Below are 12,015 nucleotides of genomic sequence, written 5' to 3' on the forward strand. Positions count from 1 at the left end.
ATAAAAGACAAAAATGCAATTCATATTCATAACGTTCCAACGTTCAGCGGAGATCCGATCGTTGATCGCAATGACGTGAGTGACGATTAAGTGACATTTCATAATCGTGACAACCCTGCTCGTAGACGGGGCTGTTTTCGGTGACTTCACAAAGTGAGTTTTGACTGGGTTAGCACTGGACTGACCTGACACGCACCCAACAGCGCATGCACACACGCGCGCACACGCACATGCACACGCACACGCACACGCACACAACACAGTCCAGACAGGACCAGCAGGGGCAGCTTAACAAGATCAACAGAACATAATGATGATTTTGGAAAGAGCGAGGGAGGAGGAACAGAAGAGGATAGGAGGATAATAAAGAGCGAGGGAGGAGGAACAGAAGAGGATAGGAGGATAATAAAGAGCGAGGGAGGAGGAACAGAAGAGGATAGGAGGATAATAAAGAGCGAGGGAGGAGGAACAGAAGAGGATAGGAGGATAATAAAGAGCGAGGGAGGAGGAACAGAAGAGGATAGGAGGATAATAAAGAGCGAGGGAGGAGGAACAGAAGAGGATAGGAGGATAATAAAGAGCGAGGGAGGAGGAACAGAAGAGGATAGGAGGATAATAAAGAGCGAGGGAGGAGGAACAGAAGAGGATAGGAGGATAATAAAGAGCGAGGGAGGAGGAACAGAAGAGGATAGGAGGATAATAAAGAGCGAGGGAGGAGGAACAGAAGAGGATAGGAGGATAATAAAGAGCGAGGGAGGAGGAACAGAAGAGGATTGGAGGATAATAATGAGCGAGGAAGGAGAAGGGGGGTGACCAGGTGAGGGCTGAAGATGGAACAGAAACAAGAACACGAGCAATATTTAAATACCGCACGGAGGGAATTAAATAAGCAAATGGAGGACTCGACGAGGACTGGGAAGAGGGAGGACTCATTGCAGTGTTGTTCTTGGCAGCACATTTCGATTTTAGTTTTAGTCGTTTTCATTTAGTTTTAGTCACATTTTAGTCACATGGAATGTTTTAGCGTTAGTCCAGTTTTAGTCGACTAAATGTCATACGACTTTAGTCGACTACATCTACAGTTATGCAGTCGACTAAAATGTATTTTGGCGGGCCTTGATACCGTTGAAATGGCTGTTTTTACACTTTTGCCGAAAATAGCCGATCTCCAAGTCCACTAGTCCCTTCCTAACATTTTAGTCTATGTCGACAAAATTGTCAGTAGATTTAGTCTTAGTTTTAGTCACCATAGCTTAGTTTTCATTTAGTTTCCATGTAGTCAGTGAAAAAAGGTAGTCGACGAACCTTTTTCGTTTTAGTTTTAGTCGACGAAAACAACACTGCCACATTTAAAGGAGCATAACTGCACCAGCGACGGGGCTGAGCGAGAGGACTTGAATCGATCAATATCGTGATCAACTCAAACTTTTTGCCTCGGTCACGATTGATGAACGATTATTTAAGAAACATATCGGCGCACCGTCAGGCAGAAACCTCTCATCTAAATATTTTACTTTTTTTTTTTTTTTTTCAACGCTGCACTTTTCTTTTTTTTTTTTTATATAATTTTGATCCCACGATTTTGTAACCCATTTTTCACCCCTGTGTCAATGATCTAATGTGATCCTGGGCTCTACACACCCTCCGCCAACCTGGGGAGAGCAACGGACTTGAACTCATGCTTCTTTCATGCCTGAGTGTCCAAGTTGCTCCTTTACACCTGACAGGGGGGAGTTTCCCTGGTTGGACGTAGCACGTGGAAGGAACACGTTATTCCAACAATTTAGAGACCAGGATTACTGCATGTTTTTTGTGAGGGTACCTACCCTAGGGGACACGGGGAGAACATGCAAAGTCCACACAGAAAGGCCCTTTCGCCAACCCCGCCTCGGGTATGGGCACTGATGAGGCGGAGGAGGAAACACGCCGCCAGCACCCACAGCGTCCCGAGCGGGAATCGAACCCGCAACCTTCTAGCTGTGAGGCGACAGCACTACCGACTGTGCCACCGTGCCCCCTCTCAACGCCGCACTTGATCATAGTATAGCGCAGGGGTTCTCAACCCGTGGGTCGCGACCCCTCGGGGGGTCGCCAAATTATTTTAGGGGGTCCCCAAATTATTAAAAAAAAAAAAAAAAAAAAGATTTATTTTTTTAATTATTTTTTCACGATTTTTCAAAAATAGCAGACCTACAAGCTCGTAGTGCGCCACTCGGTGGCGCGCTATGAGCTTGTAGATCTGCTATTTTTAAATAGCTAAATTATAACAATGCTTAAAACACCAAAAGGGGTTCCCGCCCAAAATGGTTTAAGGTTATTGTAGCAGTCAATTTATATTGGGGTCGGGAGGGGGCGGGGCGGGGGTCCCGAGACGTTGCCAAAGCATTTCCGGGGGTCCCCGGCCAAAAACGTTGAGAACCCCTGGTATAGCGCATCACGCAAACTTATCAAAACTAGCAGATCCGCAAGCTCAAAACGTTTTGTGCCGTTTTTTCATTTGAATCCTGAAACCTTGTGGACATAGCGAAGAAGACGTGTCCTTATGAGCAAGACACTGAAGCCCTAACTGCTCCCGACGATGTTTTTTGTCTCCTCCGCCATCGGTGTGTGAAGAATGTGCGCACGCTCTGGATAAAGGCGCTTTAGAAATGAAACCACTTTATAAGGGATGTCCCGAACACGTGTTGTTTGCTCCCGATTGGATTTTGAGCATCTGCCGATACCGATTTCCCCCCCATCCGATATGTATGTATATTTTTATAGAACACGTTTATGCCATATCACAATAGTACAATTTCCCAAATCACAGACACAGTTTCCAGTCATGATATGGATCTAATATTGATACTATAGGGGTGTCCCGATCACGTTTCTTAATTGGCTCCCGATCCGTTTCCCATCATTTGAAAAATGACGTGAACGGCACCCACGATTTACGATCTGCACCACCCGATCCGATCGGGGACAACCCTAATACAGATGCAAGATGAGACCGTGTCCAAAAGGCGGCCCGATATATGCTCCTTTAAAACCCATTTTGACCTGAGATCAGATTCTAAAAATGTCTTCTACATCCTGACAGTTTTCTGAAAAAGCTATGCTTCTATGTCAGTGGTTCTTCGATTTTTCAAAAATAGCAGACCTACAAGCTATGAGCTTGTAGATCTGCTATTTTCCAATAGCTAAAGCATAACATAATGCTAACACCAAAAGGGGTTCCCGCCCAGAATGGGTTAAAAGCGGGATGAAGATTAGGTCAAGCGAGGAGTGTGAGATGAGATAAGAGTGAGGAGGGGGGAGAGGGAAAGAAAGGGAGGGTGGGTTGGGTGGATGAGGCGGTGGCGACAAGTCAAGTGTAAGGATGAGTGGTGTATAGTGGCTTACCTTCATGGGGGGTGGCATTAGTAGCATGGATGATGATGTTAGTGGGAGCTGTGTCAGTGGATGGGGTGGTGGGAGGGAGAGAGGCTGGCAGGAGGAGGGTGATGGATGGAGGGAGGAGATGAGGAGAGAGAGAGAGAGAGAGAGAGAGAGAGAGAGCATTAAGTGGTGTTGTATAGTGGGAAGATGAGATAAAGATGCATTCGGGATTTTTAAGTTGCGACAGGTTTATGTTACGGCATTAAGCAACTAGTCGACTATGTCAACGTTAAAAAAAACAGACATCTTAAACACTAGGACTATAGAGCATCGCAGTCCCGCCCCCTACCATGGACCAGGAAATGAATCCCAATGCATTTTTCCCATAGACATTTCAAAAAGTATTTATTTAAAGACGGTTACGCCGCGGACAAAGCCAACTCGAGTCGTGACAACTCATGACAACACAAACAATATTTTGGACGAAACAAATAATTACAAAGAAGAAAAACAACAAAAAAAGTGTTGTAACCTGCCGTTTTTTTCTTCTTTCTAATTATTTTTTCGGCCCCAAAAATTGTGTTTGTTGTCATGATTTGTCACGAGTCGAGTTGGCTTTGTCCGCGGCGTAAACGTCTTTAAATAAATACTTTCTGAAATGTCTATGAGGAAAATGAACGGAGAATCATTTCCTGGTCCATGGTAGGGGGCGGGACTGCGACGCTCTATGGGCTATAAAGACAGCCCTTTTTGTCAAAAACCTTTGTTTATTCATAAAAATATCCTTCCATCTCCGTTGCCGTGATAGTCGAGTGGTAGCAAGTGTGTGAGTGGCAGTGGTGGAAGGTAACTAAGTACTTTTACTTAAGTACAACTTTGAGGTATTTGTACTTGACTTGAGTATTTCCAATTTCCCGTACTTTTACTTCTACTCCTCTACATCTCAGAGCCAATTTTTTGTACTTTTACTTCACTACAATTGTTTGAAAACTTTAGTTACTATTTGGCGATTTTCATTTTGATTAGAAAACATACATTAAACACTTCAACCCTATACATTTCGGCCATTTGAAAATAGCCGATCTAAAAGCTCACAATGAGCTTGTAGATCTGCTATTTTCAATAGACTTTGTACACATTTTGAACTTGTGAAATGGCACATTCTGCACAATGAGTACTTTTACTTTTAGTACTTTAGGTACATTTTGATGCCGATACTATTGTACTTTTACTCAAGTACATTTTCAATTCCATATACCTGTAACGGAGTAGTTCTAAATTGCAGTATTGGTACTTTTACTTAAGTAAAACAATTGAGTACTTTTGGTTGCCTGGCTGGAATACGAAGGGTTCCAGGTTAAATTCCCGGGATGGCATCTTGTTGCTGCAGTGTCCCTTGAGCAAGACACTGTATACGTACCTCAGGCGCCGGTCAGGGGTTGTCCAATCACCTATTTTTTGTATTTATTCCTATACATTTTTATATCCCAAGATTTTTGTAACCCATTTGTTTTTCACCCAGCAGTGTCAATTGTCGTAGTAGTGTACTCCTGGGCGCTACAGTCCCTCGTAGCCCTGTAACACCCTTGTAATCCTGATTCCTGGTGATACTCTTCTATAAGGGGCAACCTCTGCCTGGGGAGAGCAACGGACTGACCTCATGTTTCCTTTAATGCATGAGGAGTCAAAGCCACTTCTATTCACCCTGACAGGGGGGAGTTTCCCCGGTTGGACGTATAGCGCATGGAAGGAACACGTTACTCCGACTAGTTCCTTTCCCCTCCATCAGGAGCCCCGGCTGGCCAAGGGGAGGGCAGTTTAGAGAGACCAGGATTACTGCATGTTTTTTGACACAGAAAGGCCAATCACTTTTTTGTGCGGAGAAAATACCCCGTCTACAAGCTGCACAACTTAATACATTTACCGCCAGCATTAATTAATCCCTTGATAGCGTATTGCCAAGGTTTTATCGCGCGTAACACTTACTTTGAAGATCCAAATATCGTAATCGCATGTTCCTGTGAAAAACTGCTGTGTGTGGTATCATGACCTGTTGTTGTCTCGCTCAAAAGTATCGGCATCAAAAAGTACTAAAAGTAAAAGTACTCATATTGCAGAATGTCCCATTTCACAAATTCAAAATGTGTACAAAATCTATTGAAAATCGCTACGCAATGTGTCGCTACGCGACACATTGTGAGCTTGTAGATCTGCTATTTTCAAATGGCACGAAATGTATAGGGTTGAAGTGTGTTTTCTAATCAAAATTAAAATCGCCAAAGTAACTAGCAACTAAAGTTTTCATGATTGCAGTGGAGTAGAAGTACAAATTGTGGCTCTGAGACGTAGTGGAGTAGAAATTAAAAGTACTGGAAGTAAAGTGCAAATACCTCAAAACTCTAAGTACTTAAGTAAAAGTACTCAGTCCTGCAGTCAACACTTGATTGCATCCAGACACGTGAAGAATGTCCCCGACACGTCGTCACACAAGCATTCTCACGGCCTTTCTCACGACTTTCCCTTACTCGCTGTTGTCGCTCCTCGCGGGAACATGTCCATTCATTCTATAACCCACTGGTGAACTCCATTCCATGTTTCCCAATACGCTGAGTCTCTTAATAACAGCTGACCTTTTACAACACAAAATGTCCCTCTGCAAACTGCCATACACCGTAAGGGCTACTGTGAGAACTGACATTTAGGATAAGTGACCCTCCCCCCCCTCCTCCAGCTACTGTTCCAAACAACGTGGCAACCTGCCAACGCATTTCTGATACACACTCGCATATAAAGTCCCCCGATCTGCGCATGAACCACAGTAGCACATAGAGGCCATGAGGAAGTCTGGAGTGACACAAACCTGTCCCTTTCCATGAGGACTGAGGGGCGCTTACAACCAAAAAAAAAAAACAGAACGAGAACTGTTAAAACAGCTGACACAGAAATGCCCCCCCAAAAAATAACTAAATACAATAAAATAAATAAATAAAGGTCCAGGGGTTAAAGTGAAAAATTGCCCCCTGGCAACTTCAATCCCGTTTATTTTATACTTGAAACGCCATTCAAAAAAGTATCGACCCGTAATCTCACAAGCACACATTTTCTAACAATTCTTAAGAGCATTTTGGGAGAAAAAAAATATTGACTCATTGACAATTCCTTTTCACCACAAACCATCTCTTTTTGCATGGGGGGGGGGGGGGGGGGCGGGGGACCTGGCACAACACCTTTTCAGAGGGTGGTCCGTGTGGCAGAACCCCCCCCCCAAAAAATAAACGCCATTCATTTTGGGGGTTGCAGGCGTCAAATGCGTGACATGACAGGCCTTTCGACGGGCCTCGATCGAGAGGACACGGGGTGGTGCGGGGGGGGGGGGGGGGGTCGTGCGGGGGGGTGGGGGGGGGGGGGATCGGGGACTGTGACACCATTGTCTCCAAGCGACACCAGTTGAGTGAATCATTCATTAACACTGCACTTCATGGCGGAGAGCGGATGTGGAGTATACTTCAGTCACACACAGCATGTTTCTCAGTGTGAATCCATGCTGTCCGGAGGAATTCCTCATAACTCCCAAATAGTTTAGCATTTTTTTCAGGAAATGAAAAATATATACCATGTATGTTTTTTTTTAAAGGAGCATTCAGTGATTTGGGTGATTTGGAAAAAAACCCGGTCCACCCGGTAACAAGATGTGCACATGCACACGCTCTACAGTGGGGGAAGTACAACAGACCAACAGCACGTGCACCAAGGCCCGCCACACTCGATCATGATTGGAGGAAGGCCCCTCTCATCCTGATTGGATGAAGGCTTTGCCACCCAAAGCCCAAACCGAAACTAGGGTTTTTTTTACCCCAGGGGATCACTGGGGACAGGGAGGAACTCCTTATATGGTCAGCACACTTTATGAGTTTGAGTTGGCTGTTTTAGCAGGGAGGCATACTATGATCCGACGGAGCATTGGTTCGAAGGAGCATTGGTCCGAGGTGCGCTGGGGGTCGGGAGAGGGTTGGGGTTATAGGTTTAGGTGTGCTGCCCCGGGGGAAGGTTAGGGTTAGGGTGAGGGTTTGAGGTAGGTTGTCGTTCGGACCAATGCTCCGTCGGACCAAACACATGAACCCGTTTTAGCAGACAGTTTGAGGGTCCAATGGAGTTAAGAGGATTTGTCCAATGCGTTTTTTTACTACTTTCCATTGGTTCAATATTTTTGAAACAAAATCAAAAAATGTAGTGAGGAGGTTTCCTCCGGGACAGCAACGAATATGGGTCCTAAAATGTTAAATGGACGCTGGGGATTTTTTACTAGTGTACGGTCCATAAATGCTCTTTAATAGAACCAATGTTCTGAACCTTGTTCAGGGCGTGCGAGCTTCCCATCTCAAGACCCACTGAGCTGCACACACTGTACAGGCTTTTATTAAGCCATCCTTAATGGTTAAAACGACCTCTTGTTCCAATTATACGCCTCGCTCTGTCATCTCGTCTCTGTCCGTTGCCATGTTCTCCTTTTCTCTTGACGTCTCTCTCTCTCTCCTTCTCAGCCCGGCAGACCTTGTCTGACCTGGACTCCCTCATGCGGTCCGCGCTACACTTTCTCCTCGCTTTCATAAAAATGGTGCATTTATATAGTGCCTTTATCCAAGGCGCTTTACAGCGATTGTGCATTACATTCATGGCAGCGGAAACCCTGCAAGGCACCAACTAGCACATCGGGAGCAATTAGGGGTTCAGTGTCTTGCTCAAGGACACTTCGACAGTAACTCTGGGGGAGCCCGGGTTTGAACTGGCAACCTTGCGGTTACCATCCAGGCACTCTACCCCTGAGCCGCCGCCGACCTTCCATGCCCCCCTTCCCCCCTTCCCTTAATTCCCTCGATCGTCTCTCCCTGCCCTTGGTGGCAGCGGTGGCCGTCTGATTTTCTTTTCACAAGCTGCCTGAAAAACGGCTGGTATATGACATGTATTATGTTGTGCGCTTGTAGATCTGCTATTTTCAGCAAGTGTAAAATCGGCCATTATACGACGCCATGACAACTTGGACATGCTAGTCGACATGCTAGTCATACTGACGAGCAGTTCTTTTTTTTTTTAAATGTTTTATCCCACGATTTTGTAACCCATTTTTCACCCCTGTGTCAATTATCTAATGTGATCCTGGGCTCTACACACCCTCCGCCAACCTAGTCCCCATATATGGGAGCGCAACAGACTTGAACTTATGCTTCCTTCATGCCTGAGTGTCCAAGTCGCTCCTTTACACCTGACAGGGGGGAGTTTCCCTGGTTGGACGTATAGCGCGTGGAAGGAACACGTTATTCCAACCAGTTCCTTTCCCCTCCATCAGGCGCCCCGGCTGGCCAGGGGGAGGCAGTTTAGAGACCAGGATTACTGCATGTTTTTTGTGAGGGTACCTACCCTAGGGGACACGGGGAGAACATGCAAACTCCACACAGAAAGGCCCTTTCGCCAACCCCGCCTCGGGTATGGGCACTGATGACGCGGAGGAGGAAACACGCCGCCAGCACCCACAGTGCCCACAGTACTGACGAGCAGTTCTGATTGCTGATTGGGCTGGCGACCTCTCAGCCACTGGTGTGTATAGTGTTGCAGTTATATTGGCTGCCTCGTCTCCAGCAACAACCAGGGTTGCCACGTCCACTTATTTCCAGCCAAACTTGGATTGTTTTTTTGCCCCGCAGTTGCTTGCCTGGTTTTGGCCGTTTTGTTTTAGCTTGTTTCTGTCACGACAGTTGGCAACACTGGCAACGACATATGACATCCCATCGTCGGCACGTCCCATGAAGAGTTAAAAACTCTCACGACATCTGACGCCACGACACACAGCCATTATGGAAAATAAACGACACACATCGACGACGTGCGCGATGCGAACGCATGTGCAGACAAAGTCCCACTACTATACTGGGGAGACCACTGATCACAGGTTAGTGTGACATACATTCCTCCCTTCAGATGAACAATAGATCATTTGCTAATGTGTGTGTTGAGAGGAGCGGGGGAAGTGGAGAGGGAGAGAGGAGGAGAGGGGCTTCCACAAGGAAAATGAACCACACGCATCAACGTCAACGGCATGGAGACACGTACGCATCGCAGACTATACCGCGGACCCCCGCGCCGACCTCCGCGGGGGGTCCACGGTAGTCTGTGTCTGTGTGGGGGTCCGCGGATATTGTGGGTCCCTGCAGAGGTCGGCGTGGGGTAGGCTACAATCCCATAACAGTCCATTTGTACAGTCTCAGAGTTTATTTTTTAGAAAAGGGTCCTTTGGCTAAAAGGCTACACTCACAGTTACAGAGTCACCTGGACACATCCTGTTGTTTCCACACACATAAATACAGATAGACACAGATATTTACATTTCATAGCACAATTCTGGTGATATAAGCAGCAGCTGGTTATTCATTCATAATGTATGAATTCTTGTTTGGTTTTTTTAAATAGGCTAAATATATTCCAAATATTTCAGTTTATATTTTCAAGATCTTTCATGAACTTGTAGATCTGCTATTTTCAAATAGCCAATGTACTGCAATATAAGTTGAAAGTTCTTCTGGGCTTGTTTTCATAGACCTGGCTGCTTATGTCTGGCAAATCTGGCAACAGGGGTATAGGAAGGGAGCGCCGTGCCAACAGCACAGCTGAGCTCAGGAGAACCTCCCTTTAACAAGACACCTGTGGTCCATTTTCATTTCAAACAGAGTTTTCAGGGGATTTAGGAGGACTTTGGAGGTTCAGGGACTTTGGAGGCCCCTATACAGGAATTCATCCCCTCCCAAAATGACTTATTTTTCTATCAGTTACTCACCCAGTGATGGCTTGCATTCGTGGAACGCATTTTTTTGTTTTGGTCGCATATGTCTCCACGGTGAATAAAGAATACAAAAAAAAAGACAGACAGACAGCACAAATTGAAGCCATCATCACGGAGTGAGTGTTTGATGTAGGAAAAGGCCATATTGGGTAATGTATTCCTGCCAAGGAATATATATAGGCTTCCTACATTTATAATTATCCTCCAGATCCGATTCTAATAAACAGCCATGTGTTGTGTATGCCGTTTATTAGAGAGAGAGAGAGAGAGAGAGAGAGAGAGAGAGAGAGAGAGAGACCTCTCACTCGATGGGAAACCCTGGGTGGCACCATCTTCAGCAACGATTCAAAACAACAGGCGAGGTATAGGGGAAATATTCTTTGCGAAACAAAACAGAACAGGGAAAGTCTTCTTTTTTGTGCACACTCAACTTGGCATGAGAGAGAGAGAGAGAGAGAGAGAGAGAGAGAGAGGTAGCGTTTGTTTTCCCTACCTGGGCACCCCAGTCCCGGGGAGTCACAGCTGGTGGTGTGGGTGGTGTAGTTGGGCAGGGACGTACCTGAGGGCGTTGGGAGAATACAAAACAAACAGACACATTATAGTTCAATACAGTTTGAAAAATAAAATAAATGATAAATGAATCGCACAACAATGGAGTTCAACAGAGGTACGTATACGTTTCCAAAAAACACCAACTGCACTCCTCCAATGAGAAGTCCTGCAACAGAAAATATGCCAAGCAGCAAATTATTGTATTATGCTAGTATAGGCCTATACATACTTAATTATAATATATAATATATAATATATATATTATATAATTTATATAATAATTAATAATTTATCAATAATATACCGATACAGTATCGGGACATCTCTAATGCACACACGCACGCACGCACGCACGCACGCACGCACGCACGCACGCACGCACAACCACACACACACACAGCCACACACACACACCTGCAACATTTGGCTGACAGGACCCCCCCCCCCCCCCCCCCCCCCCCCCCCCCCCCCCCCCCCCCGCTCTGCCTGTGGAGAGAACCGACTGCAAATTTACAACATGAATCAAGTGTCTCGTCGACTGGAGTGGTGTGTATATCTGTGCAGCGCAGCTCTGCTTGAAATGTGATCTCCCATAGGATGACTCCGCAGCCGGCCAGCCAGCCAGCCAGGGCCCACGCGTTAACATTCACAGAGTGGGAGGACATATACGGGGGCGGGCACGTTTGCATGACAGACGCTCCTTTGTAGAGGCGGGCACACGCGCACAAACGCACGCATGCACGCCGCGCACAACACACACACACACACACACACACACGTTTCTCTCATGACAAGAGGAATGTGTGTGCGTGCGCGTGTGTGTGTGTGTCCCAGAGAATGTCGTGAAATGAAATAATCAGTGAGAGTGAGTGAGTGAAGAAGCCGGGTGGAATTCGGTGATGGTTTCACGGCACGCCAATCAGGAGAGGTGTGGACGGACACAGCTGATGTCCTTACGAGCTCCGTCTCTCTCTCTCTGTCTCTCTGTCTCTCTCTCTCTCTGTCTCTCTCTCTCTCTCTCTCTCTCTCTCTCTGAGCAGCACGGCGCGATGGGGCAGATGAATCGGCGCTTTGTGCTGAAGCCTCTTGACGCCACAAAGAGGTGGCCATGCACCAGTGTTGTTTTCGTCGACTAAAACTAAGTGAAAACTATTCAAGAGACTAATATGACTCAAACTAAAATAGACATTTGCTGCCAAAAACAACACTGCCATGCAGTCTTTTGTCCGTATATTTAGTCTCAGTTTTAGTCATCATAGCTTATAGTTTTC

General features: G+C 46.0%; 1 protein-coding gene across 1 annotated transcript in view; it reads right to left on the reverse strand.

The window, feature by feature from the left end:
- Positions 1-12,015, reverse strand: part of adgrg6 (adhesion G protein-coupled receptor G6) — a gene marked incomplete at its 5' end in the record, with an annotated part of 167,576 nt that overhangs the window by 110,230 nt on the left and 45,331 nt on the right. Inside the window, one exon of the mRNA XM_079526453.1 lies at positions 10,686-10,751. Within this exon, the coding sequence (XP_079382579.1) occupies positions 10,686-10,751 (66 nt within the window). The remainder of the gene's footprint in view (positions 1-10,685; positions 10,752-12,015) is intronic.

Source organism: Electrona antarctica, assembly GCF_951216825.1.
Source record: "Electrona antarctica genome assembly, chromosome: 17".
NCBI classification, from domain to species: Eukaryota; Metazoa; Chordata; class Actinopteri; order Myctophiformes; family Myctophidae; genus Electrona; species Electrona antarctica.